This window comes from Ascaphus truei, chromosome 2, assembly GCF_040206685.1.
Source record: "Ascaphus truei isolate aAscTru1 chromosome 2, aAscTru1.hap1, whole genome shotgun sequence".
NCBI lineage: Eukaryota > Metazoa > Chordata > Amphibia > Anura > Ascaphidae > Ascaphus > Ascaphus truei.
The window spans coordinates 9,810,508-9,831,689 of NC_134484.1; the positions used below are offsets into that span (position 1 = coordinate 9,810,508).

Here is a 21,182-nt window from a genome sequence, read left to right on the forward strand (position 1 = left end):
GAGTGAAACTCATGACAAAGAAGTATGCCTCCAAAGGAGTGATCTGGTCTTCATATAAGTGTCACTACCTTCTTATGAATAAGTCTGCCCAGCAATAAGTGAGACTAGATCATGTTCATTGGTAAAAGTCATCAAGGAGAGAGACTCTCTCCTACTGAGTGTCACTCATTCTCAAGGAGCGAGACCTCCTCCCCCCCCCCACATTGTCACTTGTCCTCATGAAGACCTCCCTCCTGCTGAGTGTCACTGATCCTTGAGTGAGACTCCCACCCCACTGTCACTCTCAAGGTGTGAAATTGCTGTAAACTGTGTGTCCCTCATCCTCAGAGTGAGACTCCCCCCACTACTGAGTGACACTCCTCAGAGTGAGACTCACCCCACTACTGAGTGACACTCATCCCACAGACACTTCCTGGCTGCAGCCTTGTGGTGATTTTATATATCTGCTGTGTGTCCTGGTGCAGAAGGATATACACACCGGGTTCCCATCTCCCCGTGTCCAGCATCAGAAATACAGCGCCGCCCGTTCCACTCGACCATCACTCACTGTCAACACCAACCTCTTCCGCCAGGCAACGAGAAATGACGATCCGGGGCGATTGGATGCAGCTGTGATGACGTAAGAAAAAGTAGAGCCGCCGCGCGGCGCCATCTTTGAGGTGGCGGCCTTGTAGGTCACTGCAAAGAATAGGAAAATGACCCGGCGCCATCTTGGTGGTGGCAGCCTTGTAGGTCACTGAAAAGAATAGGAATGGCCCGGCGCCATCTTGGTGGTGGAATTTAATCCAGAGCTGGGAGAGGGGAATGTGGTGATTCATACAAGTAATACGTTAGTAAAGTGTATTTTTATTTTGATATATTTTGTGGTGAGATCTTGGTTGCATTCTTCTTTTTATCTACACTGGGCAGGTAACAGGGATTCACTCCCAATATTAACCTTTTCAGTGTCAACATACCCGTTTCAGACAAATTTGACAGCAAAGGAATTAGAGCCCAATTCTCTAGGTCTACCACTTCCAGGGGGTTAATAATGTAGCATAGCTTAAAACTACACAATATAATGTATCAAGCCAAATGCCTGTACACCTAGATTCTAGATTTGGTGATTATGGGGAGGGAGGCCCTTCTCCCTTCCTTCCAGTCATGTAACTTCCTTCTTAGCACAGGCCAAGGAGGGAGATAGCTTTCTCATTTTTTCACTTGGACATAATAAAGGATTTATTTTAAGAAGACTGCCGATATGCTCAATCATGTTTTTCACTGTTGGGGATTACTTTTGAGATAAGGAGGATCAGGAATCTTGAATGCTCATAGGGTATATACAACCTACCAAAGACTGTCAAAGCTGCTTCCAGTTTAAGTTCTTTCAAGACTTCAGCTGTCTCACATTTTAATCATGTCTTTAACTGTTACATACTCTCATAACACTTATTGTCTGTAACTGTATGTAACATGGTACAGGAGGGCCCCACTAATACGGCGGGTTCCGTTCTGAGGACCCACCATAAAGCGAAAACCGGCGGAAAGTGGAACCGGCGATTTTCGTTAGGTGCGCATGCGCAGACCGGCAATGCGCCGTTCTGCGCATGCGCAACAGAAGGAAACCCCTCCATTCCGCGCATGCGTGACCCCTGGCCGGCCCATTGTGCGCATGCGTGACCCCTGGACGTCCCGTTCTGCGCATGCGTGGACATGGCGGCCCCTTTCTCGGCGGATCGCCGAAAAGTGGAGCACCGAGAAGCGGGGCCCTGCTGTATGTCCCATAATACCTCTTTCCCCCATAATGCATCTGTGATATAAGTACGTTCAGGGCCTTCATGGGTTAATCTATGGCCCATTGACCCCCCCTTATGCCCCACTTGTAAGTGATGGAAGTAAGGTGGTGATTCATGGCCAGTGTACGCCTATCAGTGATGGGTACAGACCATGAGCCTGCCCCTTCCTGAGGCTAACCAGTGGGTGTTGCAAAGTTAGAGCAGTCTTGCTCTGCCTGCAAATGAGAGAGCGTGGGCTGTCAGACGCTCCCATTGCATGGATGAGCTGGCCCATCCCAGGCTGAAAGGCCTGGGGACCTTCAAGACTCAAGGCCCCATACTACCGGGGTAAGCACCATCCAAAGTACCAAGAACGGAAGCTCATGTAAAAGACCAAAAGCCTGTCCTGTTGCTCTTACCATCGCGGCTACTCAGCTCTCCTGAACCAGCAGGTATGCCTCAGCACCACACTAACACAGTAATGCAGTGTATCTCCCAGAGAGGGGGGTACATGTGTTACATGTACATGAAATGTCTGTAAATATAATGTATAGCCTCTGTTCATATAATGTAACCATGTATTGTCAACATAACTTTGTGCCCAGGAGATACTTGAAAACGAGAGGTAACTAAGGGTAGGAATGGGTGCACTTTTTCCTGCAAATTCCACTCCTCCGAGGCCCAGCTAGATTGGAGTGTCTGTGGCATTTTATGTTGTCAGATTTGTGTTTTCAGACTTCCACTGGACAAAAGCTTTGGTTGGGTGTTTTGCTGCTGCCAGTTACAGTGTATAGTTAAGAAACCATACCAAAATGAGGCAAGAATGCTGCATGGATTCCATCCCTGCAGGAGTATGGGCCCAGTGAGGATGCATTCCTGATCATTCCAGTGGGGGCCTTTTAAAGAAGGTTCCTGTACAATTGCTTTCCTTCCAGTGACGGATTTACAAATCCGCCGCCCATATGCACTTACCACCCGGGCCGCCTTATCCTTCGTGCTGCCCTCGTCCTTCAGGGCGTGAAATGGCATCATGTTGCCATGGTAACACGATCTTGCAGTGTCATTTGACGCTGAAGGAGGAGGGCGGCACGAAGGAGAAGATACGAACTCTTCCCCCTGCAAACAGTGGGGAAGAGAGCGGGGCCTCTATATATGGAGGTGGGGGAGGGAAATTTGCCATCCCACAATTTTTACGCCCTAGGCCCGGGCCCAATGGGAAATCCGCCATTGAGGGAAACCACAACCATGTTTGGAAAGCAACCTACAGATGTAACATCTTGTATCCATCAGTCGCCCCAGATGCCCCACACGTCCTCTGTTATCACTCCATGCAACAAGTTGTGCGGTGCCACGGAATGCCGATCTTATGCCGGCTGAATTTATTTAGTGGTCAAACTGACCTATTATTTGTGTTGTTGCAGTTCAGTTACTGTCCAGCAGATGGCACATTGAATATCTTTGCGTATGGGACACTGTACAGTGCAGTTTATATGCATTTATTTATAAAATGTTTTACCAGGAAGTAGTAATATATTCAGAGTTACCTCTCATTTTCAACTATGTCCTGGGCACAAAGTTATCATGCTTACAAATACATGCTTACAAATACATTGTCACATTAAGTGGTCATTACACTCTGCTCATATTACTCGACCTCTCTGCAGCATTTGACACCGTGGACCACCCTCTTCTCCTCCACATTCTCCATACTCTAGGTATTCGGAACAAAGCTCTATCCTGGATCTCATCCTACCTCTCCCATCGTACTTTTAGTGTCTCTTCTGCTAACACCTCCTCCTCCTCTATTGATCTCTCTGTGGGGGTACCCCAGGGCTCTGTCCTGGGACCTCTTCTCTTTTCTCTGTACACACTCTCTCTAGGTGACCTAATAACATCTTTTGGGTTTAATTATCACCTCTATGCCGACGACACACAAATATACTTTTCAACACCTGACCTTACACCTGCTGTACAAACCAAAGTTTCTGAATGTCTCTCTGCTATATCATCCTGGATGGCCCTCCGACGCCTTAAACTCAACATGGCTAAAACAGAGCTCCTCATACTTCCTCCCAAACCTGGCCCTACTACCTCCTTCCACATTACTGTTGGAACTACAATCATTCACCCAGTAGCCCAAGCACGCTGCCTAGGGGTCACATTCGACTCCTCTCTCACATTCGCCCCTCACATTCAAAACATTTCTAAAACTTGTCGCTTTTTCCTCCGCAATATAACTAAGATACGCCCTTTCCTCTGTTGTTCGACTGCTAAAACTCTGACTCAGGTCCTCATTCTCTCCCGTCTTGATTACTGTAACCTCCTGCTGTCCGGCCTTCCTGCCTCTCACCTGTCTCCCCTACAATCTATCCTAAATGCTGCTGCCAGAATCACTCTACTCTTTCCTAGATCTGTCTCAGCATCTCCCCTCATGAAATCCCTCTCCTGGCTTCCGATCAAATCCCGCATCTCACACTCCATTCTTCTCCTCACTTTTAAAGCTTTACATTCTTCTGCCCCTCCTTACATCTCATCCCTAATTTCTCAGTATGCACCATCCAGACTCTTGCGTTCTTCTCAAGGATGTCTTCTTTCTACCCCCTTTGTATCTAAAGCCCTCTCCCGCCTTAAACCTTTTTCACTGACTGCCCCACACCTCTGGAATGCCCTTCCCCTCAGTACCCGACTAGCACCCTCTCTATCCACCTTTAAGACCCACCTTAAGACACACTTGCTTAAAGAAGCATATGAATAGCACTGTGGATATTCTAAACACGATACATAATGCTTGCCCCCCTGCAGACGCACTTACCAGAACTCCCTCCTACTGTCTCTGTACGTTCTCCCTACCTACCAATTAGACTGTAAGCTCCTCGGGGCAGGGACTCCTCTTCCGAAATGTTACTTTTATGTCTAAAGCACTTATTCCCATGATCTGTTATTTATATTATCTGTTATTTATTTGATTACCACATGAATTACTACTGTGAAGCGCTATGTACACTAATGGCGCTATATAAATAAAGACATACAATACAATACAATACAAGTGAGCAAGGTTATACATTCTATACAAGACATTGCATGCACAGTAACACATAGTACAGTATATGTTATAGGCGGATGGAACAGTTACAGACTACATTCAAATGGGAGACAGCAGCTTTAGTTTTCAAAGAGCTTAGACTGCTGATGGTGGTGGCGGCGGCTGTGAGAGTCTCCGGTAGATTGTTCCAGTTTTGGGGTGCACGGTAAGAGAAGGAGAAGCGGCTGGATACTTTGTTGAGCCTTGGGACCATGAACAGTGTTTTGGAGTCACATGTTGTCACATGATAAGTGTTGCATGTGCTAGGGGTGAGGAGCTTGTTCAGATAGACGGCTAGCTTGCCCAGAAAGTATTTGAAGGTGTGACGGTGAGGGGTTAACCAGACTCTAAATAAAGGTTAAGCCCGTTTTTGGTTGTCCCTGATCTGAGTATAAGGGTTCAAGAGAGTTTAGCTCGAGACCAGTAACGATGTAAGTGTAGTAGGGTTCCTCTGCCCCCCTCCCCCCCCCTCGTTACCTCCGCTGCGGGGGTGATCGTGGGTGCCGCCAGAGTCAAGCGGCAGACTCGCTTGCGATTCAGGAAGGTGGGGGCAAGAGCAGGGAACGCTCCGGAGGCTCTGCGGCGGCGGCCCGCACGCTCCTCCCGCTCCGTTGGGATCCATCACAGGTGGAGGCGCTGCACCGTGTTGTAAGTAAATCACCCCAGGCTCTCCGTGGCGGAAGCTTAGGCTCCTGGGAGCCAACAGGTAAAAGGGCAGCATCGGTAACTTTCTGTGTTCAGGTGGAAACAGGGCTACATATACCTTGCGGTATTAAAGTATTTGATGTGTTTTTACCTTTCCGGGCATGTCAGCGAGCAGGGATTGCTAGGGGATGAGTTTCAAGAGGGATTTTGAGGAAGAAGTTGTGTCAGAATGTGCCTAGGTAGTTGGGGTCCAGAGTTGTCGGTTCCCCTAAAAATGTACCCAGGAATCATGCCAGATTCTCGGATACATGTAGGCACAGTGTCCCGGCAATATCGCCCCTTGAAAACGCTTGCGCGACTCACCTCTAGGGTTCCCTGCTTCAGCATAGCCCAGAAAGGTAAATGGGGCACAGGGATGAAAAGTGTCCCAGCAACTGTGGATGTCCCTAGGTTAAGGGGGGTACCCCAGGTAGCCCAGCACCTGTATTAGGTTCATGGGCGCTCCAACCATAGATAAGGTTGCGAGGGGACTCTCAGAGTCCAGTCTAAGTCTCATAGACAGTGCGTGAGGAATACAGGCTGATAGAATAGAAAAGTATACTTTTCTAATCTATTCCCCATACCCAGGGCTTAGGGATGTATTAAAGTCTATTTTTATTAATACATTGAAATGTACTGTTGTGTACTGTAATGAGCTGGGACTTTCGGAACCGATATTCAGACAGGCTGCCAGGGCTACCAAGTTGGTGCCAGTAAGTCTGCTGGACATTGGAGTTCAAAGTAAACAGAGGATGCAGGAGGTGTGAAAGCCATTAGGGTAACAGGGAAGGGCTCAAGTACCCACGTCCTGGGAACAATGGCAGTCGTCCGGGTTGCCATTTGTTCTGCTAGACCTGGGGGAGCCTGACCCAGCGGGTGGCATGAGATAGCCAGGGACGGAGGTGGCAAACTTGTGCATGTCCCTTGGCAATTTCAGATTTCCTGCAGACCCGGCTTTCCATACCGGCTTTGCTCAGATTGGCTACTGGGAAAGTTCCCACGCTGTGATTGGCTGTAGTATTTTGTGAATGAAACTCCAAATCTATATATATAAAACGGAAAACGTTGTTTTTTTGCTGTGCTTCTGGGCAATCTGATTGGTCCGTTGGTTTGTCATTCAGCCTCTGGCCAATCTGATTGGTCCGTGGCCCAGCCCCGCCCCCGCACGCCTCTCATTGGCCTGTGTGGTTCTATGACCTCACATACCCAACTGCCACATTCTCACCCGACGCCGACACAGCTCTGCTTGGGGGTGGGGGGAGACTAAGATGCACAACCACCCGGCCACTCTCCTCTTCTCCTCCTCGCCCGGCGACAAAGGTGAGGGGGGAACGTGACAGTCGCCTCTGCTGGCTCCTCCGTCGCAGGCTCCGTTTTGGGGGAAAGCCTCCAGTTTCACTCAGGAGGGGGGGGGTGGAAGGAGCACACACCGCTTCTCCTCACCACCCGCGGGCCCCGTTCTCTCGCCCCTCCCCTCAGCGGGACCGCCGGAGAGGGGGGGGGGGGGGAGAAACACCGCCAGGAACAGGGGGGGGGGGAAACAGGCACCGGGGACGGGGGGGAGAACCTCCCACCCAAGATTCACACACCCCCACCCAAGATTCACTTCCCCCCAAAAAGATTCACCCACCCAATATTCAAAGATTCACCACCCCACCAAACAATTATTAGGGATTTACATCCCGGGCAACGCCAGATCTCTCAGCTAGTACTATAATAAACATCTTAGCCAATCAGATTGAGATTTCTAGCGCCAGAAGTGCGGGCGGGCTTTTCAAAGTTGCTCTTGTGCGAGTAGCAGAACAACTGGCTTCGATTTCAACCAGGAAAGTCTGCCCGCCAGAGTCTAAGTTCCGTTTTTAGTGCCCAAGTTCTAATAACCGAACGTAGCAGTTGCGGCTGGGATTGCAAGATGATTTTAGTTCCTGGAGTTTGGTTCTAACCACCGGTCAAAAGGAGTCCAAGTTCTCAGAAGAGAAGGGAGCGGTGACGTGTGGAATTCACGCCAATTTGGGAACCAGAGGATTTTGGGCTATGTCCTGGTCAGGGGAAAACTCTTATTTAGAGTTCCCTGCACCTAGAAGAGTATAGTTTTCAACCCCCAGTAAGTGTGCTTTTCGTCTGTATTTTGTGTTCCACTGTGTAAGCGATTTTAAGCGAATAAACTACAATTTGTTTCATTATCTTGTTTTGCTCATTGAATGATCCTGGTAAAAAGGTGTAAACTGCCTGGTCTCCCGTGACAGAGTCCTTGCTTTGAAGAGCTTACAATCTAATTGGTAGGTAGGAAGAACGTACAGAGACAGGAGGAGGGCGTTCTGGTAAGTGCGTCTGCAGAGGGCCAAGCTTTATGTATCATGTACTGCATATAGTATTAACCACGGTGCTATTCATATGATTCTTTAAGCAAGTGTGTCTTAAGGTGGGTCTTAAAGGTGGATAGAGAGGGTGCTAGTCGGGTACTGAGGGGAAGGGCATTCCAGAGGTGTGGGGCAGTCAGTGAGAAAGGTTTTTATGGCGGGAGAGGGATTTAGATACAAAGGGGGTAGAGAGAAGACATCCTTTAGCAGAACGCAAGAGTCAGGGTGGTGCATAGCGAGAAATTAGGGCTGAGATGTAAGGAGGGGCAGAAGAATGTAAAGCTTTAAAAGTGAGGATTAGAATTGAGTGTGAGATGTGGGATTTGATAGGAATCCAGGAGAGTGATTTCAGCATGGGAGACCCTGAGACAGATTTAGGAAAGAGTAGAGTGATTCTGGCAGCAGCGTTAAGGATAGATTGGAGGGGAGACAGGTGAGTGGCAGGAAGGCCGGACAGCAGGAGGTTACAGTAATCGAGACGGGAGAGAATGAGGGCCTGAGTCAGAGTTTTAGCAGTCGAGCAACAGAGGAAAGGGCATATCTTAGTAATATTGCAGAGGAAAAAGCGACAGTTTTTAGATACGTTTTGAATGTGAGAGAGGAGTCGAGTGTGACCCCTAGGCAGCGTGCTTGAGCTACTGGGTGAATAATAGTACTTCCAACAGTAATGTGGAAGAAGGTAGTAGGGTCAGGTTTTGGAGGAAGAATGTGGAGCTCTGTTTTAGCCATGTTAAGTTTAGGTCGGCGGTGGGCCATCCAAGATGATAACGTAGAGAGACATTCAGAAACATTGGTCTCTACAGGAAGTATTAGGTCAGGGGTTGAAAAATAAATGTGTTGTCAGCATAGAGGTGATATTTAAACCAAAGAGATGTGGGACGGTGAGGGGGTACCTAGGCCAATAATAAAGGTATAATGCCCGGCTAGGTGCCCCGGAGCCATATTGGGGAGTTTGAAGTGTCAACTCATCAACCCAGTTATTGCATATGAACTGTATTGTAATAAAAGATTTAGGTGTTGTCACGATGACACCAACTTTTATCAAAACATTTATATATCTGGGTACTTGATTGAACAGAACAAGTTGCAAAATAAATTGTGATTTATTTCCTTAATAGACAAACACACGACATCTGCAGAATACACTTAAAACCACACTCACTGGGATCAGGAAACGAAAGAAATTGTCCTTGGAACGAAAGAAATTGTCCTTTGCTTGCCAGTGCAAGAAATGCAGCCTTGGTTTTAAAAGTCCTGTGGTTATGTGGTTATTAACCCCTTCACTCTTGGACTGGTTGCTGCTGTACTGGAACAAAGTCTTGCATCTTTACATCATGGATTAAAATTCAAGAATCACACTGGGAAATACCTGGGGAGCCACAGTTATAGACTGGCCAAAGCTATCTTTAACATGTGGATCCAATCCCCTCGTGGGAACAAAAAAAAACACGAATAGCCAAGTGACCCACAGTTCATAAGACTGGTCAAAAGGGCTGTCCGGTGGGCAGGGCGCATGGGTCAGGTTGACGCCCATGCCACTTAGCATACCTGGGCTACACCCATAACTTGGGGCCACTAAGTCTGATTTTTGACTTAAAGTTGTCACTAGCCTGACATCTGCTGTGCATCAGTATGCCAGTATTGTATACATTATGGGCCTCTGGGTCTTGTCATAATTGACACTCTTTTAGACAGGGGGACTCTAAATCTGTGGGAGCCTTTTGAGGCTCCATTATAAAAATAATTACAACCCTTTGAGGCTTGGTCATAAAAATACCGAAGCTCATTCACCCATATCACAGCTGGAGGTCCAAGTAATTCCTGGTTGGACTTACAAAAAAAAATACATCCTGCCTTACATTTAAGATCTGCTATCATGTGTTGGTTAGAGGGTATGGCAAGCAATGTATCTTGTCTTTTACCCTCGCAGACAGGGAATGGCCTGCACATGGGGAATAAAAATGGCGGGGACAGGGCATCAACAGTAATGCATGGCAAATGAGGTATTAACCCTTTCCTCCCCGTCACCGGTGTGTTTTACTGTTCCAGGAGTGCCAACCAGTGGAGATTCACAGGGCGTGAGTTCAGGGAGGATTTTACGGTAAAAATATTGTCAGGGTGTGTTTGGGTAGAAGGGGACCAGAGATGCTGGCTACCCCAAAAATGTACCCCAGAATCCTAGCAGATTCCTGGGGACATGAGGACACAGACCACCGAATAAAATTCTCCCTAGGAAGCAGTTAGGCGGCTCGCCGCCAGGTCTCCTTGCTTCAACACAGACCAGAACAGTAAGACGAGGCAGGGGGATAAACCTGTATATGCCCAAACCCCCAGAACCCAGTATAAGGGTTCGGAGTCTCTCCCACACGAGGTATAAGGTGGCGAGGGTAAAAATGTTTCTAAGTCCAGCGCTTAGAGAATAAAAAGCGGCTTTTTGCCAACTACTGTTAGGAAGCGCCTAGCGCTCTGATAGTGGCCGTGCGCGTAGTTCAGATAGGAACATATAAAACCACCATAACTCAATTTTTATAAATTTTCATAAAAATTGATGAATGATAGTCCCACTATATTGATGTATTAAACATGATAGGAATAATTGGGTTTCATTCAGAACCCCGGAGACAGTGAAACACTCATTTTATTATAGCACTCAACTTAGTATGCGTGTTGTGTCTCACTGTAAATGAGCTGAGGCATTTACAGCTCCGGACAACTAAGGCATCCCGCTGGCTTGATGCCACAATGTCTGTTACAGTCCGGAGTTGAAAGTCTCAGAGTTTCAGAGGTGTTAGGTTGGGAGGGATAACTCAAGTACCCCCATCCTAGTGTGAAGTCCGGGCCATTTGGCAAATGGTTGCCCAGCCCAGACTTACTGTCGTCAGGTAGAGGGTTTGGGTCCCATATGCTAAGTGGCAAAGGTGCTAGGTTGGCGCATGCCCTTAGCAGAAAAGGAAGCCACCCCTGCCAGGTTTCTGAAGTATTGGCAACTCCGGGATAGATGGGAAAAGTTATTCCCACATAGAGATTGGCTGCACTTGTTAGGTATAGGGTTCTGAACCTTATAAGAATTCCTGCAGCCCATTGGGAATCAGATTCATCTTAAGATTCATAAATTTCATCAAGATTCCAAGTGCCATTACAGCCATGGCAGAACAAAAGAAGCAGCTCTGTCGGAGTACATAGCGGTTGCGACTTGCGCCGCTGACCGAGGACCGTTCCAAGCCATTTTGCAAGCAATTCCCTCTCCTGGGCAATTACTCCTACAGACTTTTACAAGATTTTGTTCTGGAAATAAATTATTTTGTTTGCCCCCATCCCAGTAAGTGTATTTTGACTGTAATCCTGGAACATTGTGTGTATGTCTTTTCGTGAAATAAATTACAATTTATTTTACCTCCTTGCTTTGCTCAATCATATGTTCCCAGTATAAATGTGTTGATAAACCTGGTCTCCCTTGACAAGATGTGATTAGGTCACCTAGAGAAAGTGTGTAAAGAGAAAAGGGCAGAGCCCTGGAGTACCCCCACTGAGAGGTCAAGAAAGGAGGAGGTGTTAGCAGGAGTCACTGAAAGTATGATGGGAGAGGTAAGAGGAGATCCAGGATAGAGTTTTGTTACGAATACCAAGAGTGTGGAGAATGTGATGAGAACAGGGTGGTCCACGGTATAAAATGCTGCAGAGAGGTTGAATAATATGAGCAGAGTGTAATGACCTCTGTCTTTGGCAGTATGGAGGTCTTAGTTATTTTAGTGAGGGCTGTTTGTCGAGTGAGGAGTGTGGAAACCAGATTGTAGAGGGTCTAGGAGAGAATAGGTGTTGAGAAAATGGAGCAAGTGAGCAAATACAAGACGTTCAAGGAGTTTAGAGGCAAAAGGCAGGAGGGAGACAGGTCGATAGAAAGACAGGTAGGGTCAAGCTTGCTGTTTTTGAGTAATGGTATAACGGTTGCATGTTTGAAGGAGGAAGGAAATGTACCTGAGTAGAGGGAGGAGTTAAAAATCTGTGTGAGCATAGAGATTATAGTAGGAGCAAGAGGTTTTAGGAGATGGGAGGGAATGGGGTCAAGAGGGCAAGTGGTAGAGGGAGAAGAGGAGATTAACAGTGACACATCCTCCTATGTGACAGCGAAAAAAGAGTCAAGGAAGGCAGGAGGAGAGTTAGGAAGAGGTGTAGGATGGGAGGAGGAAACAGAGGGGATGTCCTGACGTATGGATTCCACCTTTTCCTTAAAATAGTCAGCAAAGTCAAGAGGTGAGATGGAGGAAGAAGAAGAGGCAGCTGAGGGTGGTCTGAGTAGAGCGTTAAAGACAGAGAAGAGTCGGCTTGGGTTATATTTGTGCGTGTTGATTAGTGAAAAAAAGTAGTTTGTTTAGCCTGAGAGAGGGCAGAGTAAACAGGACAGCATAAATTTGTATTAAAGGAAGTCTGCGAGATAGAAATATACATTTGAATAATTGTTTGCAGGCTGAAAAGTTGCAATGTTTGCCATTAGAATGAGTGGGGCTAGATGTACTGGTTTTCAGAGCTCTCCGCCAATATTCAGTAGATAATGCAAGGCTTTTGGTCCAGGGTGTATGGTTACATTGGGTGTGGGCAAGGAGGGAGAAGGTAGTAGTGGATAGAGAGAGAGTAACATTGACATGAGGCCACAGTAAAGAACAGAATTGGGGTATGTAGTAGGTTCATTATCAGAAAGGTAGATTCAAAAAAGTGTTTAGTAGAGTTGAAATACAAGACTACAAGGCTGCCAGTAGAGTTGAAATATTACAAGAGTTGAGGGATTATTGATGTCTCAGTGGTTAGTTAATGTTAAACCCTTAATTACTTAAGCTTCCCCTCCTTCTCCCGTTTCTTTGTTCTGTACCCTGGTCCCTTTTACTGAAAAATACACCCCACAAATGTGGTTTAAAAATGCAAATTTATTTTTATATTTGCACACTCTGTTGCATGATTGCGGCAAATAGCTGCAGACCAAGCAATATCCTACTGTACATTTGTGTTTTTTAAATACATCAGTTCTGTATTATGAGAAAATACTTGTAGCATTTTTTTTTAAACAACTCTGGATTCAATTTTTAATGTATTATAATGTAACAAGCATTTTTTGTTTCTACAGCAACCATTTACAAAGTCACATCCCCTCCCTCTTCTGAAACAGGCTCTGGCAAATGCTTTTTTGATGCCCTGTTCCCTCTCTAGCAGCGCTCCAATTGTATCTAGTGACTGCCTGGTCACATGATCTTCCCCACAGAACTTTGCATCTTTGGTCCTCTTCTGCTGCACTGACATCCATTTAGTGAACCCCCTAACCGAATCTTTGCCGATCGATCACAGGAGAACGGATTGATCAGCAACTTAGCTAATTACTTATCATTGTGTGGATTGCATTGATGCACAAATTAAAGGGGGAAAAATAATAAAATAAAATAAAAAACTGGCAGCTTGGACTGCTTTAATAACAGATAAAAAAAAGTCTCCAAATACCGCTGGTGTGCAGTAATACCTCCAAACCGCAGGGGGCGACACGTCACACAGGGCGGGGAGATGTGAGGGTGTTCCCCTGGTGTGCAGTAACACCTCCAAACCACAGGGGGCGACATGTCACACAGGGGCAGGGAGATGTGAGGGTGTTCCGCTGGTGTGCAGTAATACCTCCGCACCGCAGGGAGGCGACATGTCACACAGGGGCGGGGAGATGTGAGGGTGTTCCTCTGGTGTGCAGTAACACCTCCGCGCCGCAGGGGGCGACATGTCACACAGGACGGGGAGATGTGAGGGTGTTCCGCTGGTGTGCAGTAACACCTCCGCGCCTCAGGGGGCGACACGTCACACAGGGCGGGGAGATGTGAGGGTGTTCCGCTGGTGTGCAGTAATACCTCCGCACCGCAGGGGGCGACATGTCACACAGGGCGGGGAGATGTGAGCGTGTTCCGCTGGTGTGCAGTAACACCTCCGCACCGCAGGGGGCGACATGTCACACAGGGCGGGGAGATGTGAGGGTGTTCCGCTGGTGTGCAGTAACACCTCCGCACCGCAGGGCGGCGACATGTCACACAGGGCGGGGAGATGTGAGGGTGTTCCGCTGGTGTGCAGTAACACCTCCGCACCGCAGGGGGCGACATGTCACACAGGGCGGGGAGATGTGAGGGTGTTCCGCTGGTGTGCAGTAACACCTCCGCACCGCAGGGGGCGACATGTCACACAGGGCGGGGAGATGTGAGGGTGTTCCGCTGGTGTGCAGTAACACCTCCGCACCGCAGGGCGGCGACATGTCACACAGGGCGGGGAGATGTGAGGGTGTTCCGCTGGTGTGCAGTAACACCTCCGCGCCTCAGGGGGCGACACGTCACACAGGGCGGGGAGATGTGAGGGTGTTCCGCTGGTGTGCAGTAACACCTCCGCGCCGCAGGGGGCGGCATGTCACACAGGACGGGGAGATGTGAGGGTGTTCCGCTGGTGTGCAGTAACACCTCCGCGCCTCAGGGGGCGACACGTCACACAGGGCGGGGAGATGTGAGGGTGTTCCGCTGGTGTGCAGTAACACCTCCGCGCCGCAGGGGGCGACATGTCACACAGGGCGGGGGAGATGTGAGGGTGTTCCGCTGGTGTGCAGTTACACCTCCGCGCCGCAGGGGGCGACATGTCACACAGGGCGGGGAGATGTGAGGGTGTTCCGCTGGTGTGCAGTAACACCTCCGCTCCGCAGGGGGCGATACGTCACACAGGGCGGGGAGATGTGAGCGTGTTCCGCTGGTGTGCAGTAATACCTCCCCACCGCAGGGCGGCGACACGTCCCACAGGGCGGGGAGATGTGAGGGTGTTCCGCTGGTGTGCAGTAACACCTGCGCACCGCAGGGGGCGACATGTCACACAGGGGTGGAGAGATGTGAGGGTGTTCTGCTGGTGTGCAGTAATACCTCCGCGCCGTAGGGGGGCGACATGTCACACAGGGCGGGGAGATGTGAGGGTGTTCCGCTGGTGTGCAGTAATACCTCCGCGGTACAGGGGGCGACATGTCACACAGGGCGGGGAGATGTGAGGGTGTTCAGCTGGTGTGCAGTAACACCTCCGGCAGGCAGGGGGCGACATGTCACACAGGGCGGGGAGATGTGAGGGTGATCCTCTGGTGTGCAGTAACACCTCCGCACCGCAGGGGGCGCCACGTCACACACGGCGTGGAGATGTGAGGGTGTTCCGCTGGTGTGCAGTAATACCTCCGCGCCGCAGGGGGCGCCATGTCACAGCGGCAGTGAGTGCTGTGTGTGTGTTATTTACCTCATGACGCGGGAGGAGGAAGTGTCGATCTCTGTGTGATCCCACGGCTCACCTCCAGTGACAGCAAAAGTGGGGGATACCCCGTCCTTCGCTGTTGAAGTATAGGACGTGGGGGGACCAGTACCACCTTCCTCTCCGGTGATATCGCGCTCGTTCCCCGTCTGATGGGGGCGTAAGCAAGCCGTTGGCAGTGTCCTCGCAGCCGTCGTCACACACAGTGTCCTCGCGCCCTAAGGCCAGCAGCTGAGCGCGCGCCCCCCTCTCTCCATGTGACCTGGCGCGCGCCCCCCTTCCCAGTGACAGGTGGAGATGGCGAGCAGTAAAGGCCCCGTCCAGACACCGCCTCCACAGCGCGGCTTCACCCCCGGGCCGGAGCGCAGCCTGCAGCCGTCGCTGCCCACCGTGCTGATGTCTGCCCGGGCCTGGCGGGCTACACCCGGAGGAGGCGGGGAGGAAGCGGCGCTGCTGCTGCAGCTCAGTGTGGGGCCCGAGAGCGCGAGGGAATTCCGGCTGTCAGTGAGGCGCAGCAGCGGCCTCCGCACGGTGAGGGGGGGGGGGGGGAAGGAGGCACGGCGGGAGGAGGAGGGGGGAGGCACGGTGAGGGGGGGCGGGGTTGGGGGAGGCACGGTGAGGGGGGGCGGGGTTGGGGGAGGCACGGTGAGGGGGGGCGGGGTTGGGGGAGGCACGGTGAGGAGGAGGGGGGAGGCACGGCGAGAGGAGATGGGGGGAGGCATGGTGAGGGGGGAGGAGGCACGATGAGGAGGAGGGGGGAGGCACGGCGAGAGGAGGAGGGGGGAGGCACGGCGTGAGGAGGAGGGGGGAGGCACGGCGTGAGGAGGAGGGGGGAGGCACGGCGAGAGGAGGAGGGGGGAGGCACGGCGAGAGGAGGAGGGGGGAGGCACGGCGAGAGGAGGAGGGGGGAGGCACGGCGAGAGGAGGGGGGGAGGAGGCACGGCGAGAGGAGGAGGGGGGAGGCACAGGGGGGAGGAGGGGGTGGGCACGGTGACAACGAGACACACACACACTGAGACACACATCAATGTCTTCTCCCTAATCTCCCGCAGTGTTGTTATTGTGTATGTGTATTCCTCACAACATGCAGCGTAGGCACTCCTACATGAATATAACTGGCACAATTTGGCGTGTTCACATGTCAAATGTAGTAATAAACACATATATTACATATATCACCCAGACACGTATCCAGGACAAACGTCACAGATGAGCACAAAACGAAGGCATACAATACCACGCAAGTAAGTAGGATCAGAATAAGTCTTAGGCTGCGCTTATAGTAAAGGCGACGACAACGTCGCATCAAAACAAATGTATTGACGCTGTCGCGTGCGCTTACAGTAAGAGCGACGTGACGGTTTGGTCGCGATCAATAGAAGTCACTTCAATTTGATTTTTCCAGTGACCGCACTGTGACATTGCTGTCGCCTGCCCTTTAAGCGAACACTTAGGCTAAGGCCCCGCTCCCTCAGTCAGCGCGCCCGCACTGCAGACAGGCGGGGCTCTTACAGACACGAGACCGCGATATGCGGTTTGTAGGGAGCCGGGGCTGGAGTGGGAGGGGGGGGGGCGTGGTTTAAGCGGAGGGATCTGCTACCCCCCTCCTCGGGCTCGGGAGATGCTGCGGGCTCACACGCTGACACTCATACACACACGCACGCACGCGCATGCACGCGCATGCACACACGCGCAGGCAGGCACACATACACGCACACACACACAGGCAGGCACTCATACACATACACACACACAGAGGCAAGCACTCACGCACTCAGACACACACACACAGAAAGGCACTCAGACACACACATACACACACACACACAGACAGGCACTCACGCTGCTTTCCCTCCACACTCCTCCCCGCTCCCCGAAGCCTCTCCTCCTCATTGGCTCACAGCCACACCACGTGACACGTCGCAGCTTGGGATTACAATTCTTTTGAATCCCCTGGCGGCTGACGCGTCACAGCGTGTAGTGAGCTGTGCAGCCAGGGGGGACTGGGACCGGCTCGGAAGGATTCCCCTGCTGGTGGGGAACGCCGCCCGTGCCGCCGGGCGCAGCGGGTCCCAGCCCTTAGACTCCACATAATACAATGTTTTGTTCACCTCATGGGACCTTCATCAGTGCAATTGTGTGTTTATGTATATATCATTTCATTTTCAGCCCTTGTTGAACGAAGGCCTCCCTAATGATATATATACAGTGCTATACAGAAGTATTCACCCTCCTGCAAATGTTTCATTTTGTTGGCACCTGAACGTGCTCCAAGACCCTTTCAAATTACACATCACACATTACATGTAGAATCTACAAAAACAACTCCAAAATGATAGTTAGAATATGCATATAGAATATAAAGTAGTAAGATTTACAGAGGAAAAACAGTTTATGCAACTGAGCTTAAGTATTCAACCCCTTTGCTACTGCAACCCTAAATCCGCTTGGGTGCAAATTAATTGTTTGAAAGGTCACAAAATGAGTGAAATGGTTTCTGCCTGTGTGTAATCAAAGTGGTTTAACACGTAGATAGTGTCCCTCTGGTATATAAAGACTTTTGAACTTAAACTCACAATAGTGTTACAACACAGCAACCATGAAGACCAAGGAGCTTTCAAAACCAGTCTGGGATAAAGTGGTAGAGAGGCACAGAGTAGGAGAAGGGTACATGAAAATGTCAACGGGCGCTAATTATGCCCCTCAGCACAGTGACGTCCATCATTAAGTAGTGGAAGATGCATCGTACCACCCAGACACTGCCCAGGTCAGGTCGCCCTCCCAAACTGAGCAGCCGGGCAAGCAGGAAACTGGTTTGGGACGTCACTCTGAAGTGACATTGAGAGAGCTGCAAATTTCTGTCTGCGATGGGAGACAGTGTTCACACATTAACAATAAGCCGGTCCCTACAAAAAGCTGGTCTGTATGAACGGGTAGCAAGAAAAATGCCATTACTCAAAGACTTTTAAATCGCGTATGGAGTTTGCATAAAAGCATATTGATACTGCAGACGTGGAAAAGGCTTTGGTGGTCAAACGAGATGAAAATTGATCTTTTTTGTCTAAATTTCAAGTGTTTTAGCTGGCGAAAGCCCTGTCAACACCATCCCAATTGTCAAGCATACTGTATTATATACTGTTTTGTATGTCTTTATTTATATAGCGCCAAAAGTGTACTCTGCGCTTAACAAAATACAGTACAGGGAATTAAAATACAATATGCACAGCAAAATCAGACGATAGGAAAGGAAATCCCTGCCCCGAAGAGCTTACAATCTAAGAGGTTTGATGGGGAACTTACAGAGACAGCAGGTGAAGGAATAAGTGCTGATACAAGACATTGCATGCACAGTTAGAGATAATATATATTATAGACGTATGTAACAGTTACAGACCAGATTTAAAATGTGAGACAGTCTTAGTTTTAAAAGAACTTAGGCTGGTAGTGGCTGAGAGAGTCTCTGGTATGAATTGTGTATTGAAGCTCCCTTACAGACTGTAGTAAGATCATTGCTGAACACTGAGAAGAGTAGGGGCCCCAGAACAGAGCCTTGCGGGACACCACAGGTGATATCCAAGGGGTTGGAGTTAAAGCCTGAGATGGACACATGTTGGGATCTACTTGATAGGTAGGAATGAAACCCGTTTAAAGCATGCTTCCCTATTCCAGAGCTCTGGAGTTTGTTTAGAAAGATAGCATGATCTAGCATGATAGCATGATCAACAGTGTCAAAAGCCTTTGCAAAATCTAGGAATACTGCACCAGTGAGTTGTCCCCGTTCCATTCCACACTGGATTTCATTGCAAACTTTTAGCAGGGTAGTTACCGTGGAGTGTTTGGGACGAAAGCCAGATTGGAATTGGCTAGGGAAATTTGTCTTGGTATAGTAATCGCTTAATTGGGAGTGAACACATTTTCCCATGACTTTGGATAGTATTGGGAGAAGGGAAATTGGCCTGTAGTTTGAGACAGTGTTTTTTTCCCCACTTTTGAAGATTGGGACAATTGTAGTAGTTTTTCAGGTCTTAGGGATATGGCCTGCAGACAGGATAGAGTTGACTATGGAAGCAATTGATTTGGCAATGGCTGGGGAACCAAGTCTTAGGAACTTAGATTGCAGTAAGTCAGGTCCATATTGGCTGCTTCGTTTTAATTTGAGGAGCGCTTGTATAATCTCCTCTTCAGATACTCGGCCAAATTGAAAATTGTGAGGAGTGTTGGGAGGGGGTGGGGCTATATGGGTACTCACAGTGAGGTTTGAAGTTTGGGTTGCGTTTCGCTAATAAATTAGTAGCACACCCCACAAAGTAATCATTGAATGCATTTGCAATGTCGGTGGGGTTTGTCAGAGTAATATCGCCCTTAGTGGTTATTACTTGGTTGTTGATAGTTAGAAGGTTGGAATATGTTGGTGATGACCTTCCAGAAGTTAGCTGGGTTCGATGTATTCTGGTGAAGATTGTCAGATTAATATTGTGCTTTTGCGTGTCTTGTTTGCCTTGTGCACATGGTCTTAATTAGTAGGGGAAAAGGGAAAAGATGGGACTGGGCTCTCGCTTCAGCTTAAATTGAATAAATGAAGAACTATGCACGGGGGAAAGGGGAAATGGTACATACAAAATGAAAAAAGATCCCTGCTGAATGCACGCAGGGTGTCATAGTGTAGAATGAGTGAGGTTTACAATCCTTTTAATTGGTAATATAAAAATAGATACCAGATTGGCCATAGAATTTGTTTAACCAATCGGTGAGTAGAAAAACAAATACGGGATTATAATTAATCCCTATTTGGTCCACCCTTCATATAATTGTAGAACATGTACCGAGATTAAATGTTATGTAACTGACTAGCAATAGACCCAGGAATGTAGGTGATATCAAGTTATGATATATCAGTGTTAGGCTGAGTCCCCGCTGGCGCTGAGCTCGCTTGGCGCTTGGTTCTTGGCGCGCTTACCTTCCTCTATGTGAATTAGCACATCCCCTCTCCCGCTGTGCTCGCGCGCTCATGCGCGTGCACACACGCTCTTCCTAGCGTTCTGCTTGGGGAGACAAGGGAGAGATACTTTGGTGCTGAGAGCAGAGTCACATGACCCTGCTCTGACAAATGGGAAAAGGGAGGGGGCGTATTCTACTCTCCTGTCACACACACACTGACACTGAATTTAGCAGAGAAGTGGAAAGGAGGGGGGGGCAAACGGACAGAGGGGGGGCCCAAACGGACAGAGGGGGGGCCCAAACGGACAGAGGGGGGGGCCCAAACGGACAGAGGGGGGGGCCCAAACGGACATAGGGGGGGGCCCAAACGGACAGAGGGGGGGGCCCAAACGGACAGAGGGGGGGGCCCAAACGGACAGAGGGGGGGGGGCCCAAACGGACAGAGGGGGGGGCCCCAAACGGACAGAGGGGGGGGGGCCCAAACGGACAGAGGGGGGGGGGCCCAAACGGACAGAGGGGGGGGGCCCCAAACGGACAGAGGGGGGGGGCCCAAACGGACAGAGGGGGGGGGCCCAAACGGACAGAGGGGGGGCCCAAACGGACAGAGGGGGGGGCCCAAACGGACAGAGGGGGGGCCCAAACGGACAGAGGGGGGGGCCCAAACGGACAGAGGGGGGGGGGCCCAAACGGACAGAGGGGGGGGGGCCCAAACGGACAGAGGGGGGGGGGGCCCAAACGGACAGAGGGGGGGGGGCGCCCAAACGGACAGAGGGGGGGGGCGCCCAAACGGACAGAGGGGGGGGGCGCCCAAACGGACAGAGGGGGGGGCGCCCAAACGGACAGAGGGGGGGGGGGCCCAAACAGACAGAGGGGGGGGGGCCCAAACAGACAGAGGGGGGGGGCCCAAACAGACAGAGGGGGGGGGGCCCAAACAGACAGAGGGGGGGGGCCCAAACAGACAGAGGGGGGGGGGCCCAAACAGACAGAGGGGGGGGGGCCCAAACAGACAGAGGGGGGGGGGCCCCAAACAGACAGAGGGGGGGGGGGGCCCAAACAGACAGAGGGGGGGGGGCA

General features: G+C 50.1%; 3 protein-coding genes across 7 annotated transcripts in view; 2 read left to right on the forward strand and 1 right to left on the reverse strand.

Annotated features, from left to right (window-relative positions):
- The window catches only part of LRRC14 (leucine rich repeat containing 14), a 28,905-nt gene extending 13,514 nt beyond the window's left edge, over positions 1 to 15,391 (reverse strand). For 2 of the 5 annotated variants that reach the window (XM_075581303.1, XM_075581279.1), the window contains exon 1: positions 479 to 634. The gene's annotated coding sequence lies outside the window, so the exon portion shown is untranslated. Of the gene's footprint in view, positions 1 to 376; positions 635 to 15,158 lie in introns of those variants that run through there. The other 3 variants (XM_075581288.1, XM_075581297.1, XM_075581295.1) reach the window with 3 other exon arrangements.
- The window catches only part of LOC142488078 (uncharacterized), a 908,622-nt gene that overhangs the window by 736,974 nt on the left and 150,466 nt on the right, over positions 1 to 21,182 (forward strand). The window lies entirely within an intron of this gene.
- LOC142475343 (ranBP-type and C3HC4-type zinc finger-containing protein 1-like) overlaps positions 15,139 to 21,182 on the forward strand; it is a 72,111-nt gene continuing 66,067 nt past the window's right edge. Inside the window, exon 1 of the mRNA XM_075581264.1 lies at positions 15,139 to 15,701. Coding sequence (XP_075437379.1) covers positions 15,468 to 15,701 — 234 coding nt within the window. The 5' untranslated portion in view covers positions 15,139 to 15,467. The remainder of the gene's footprint in view (positions 15,702 to 21,182) is intronic.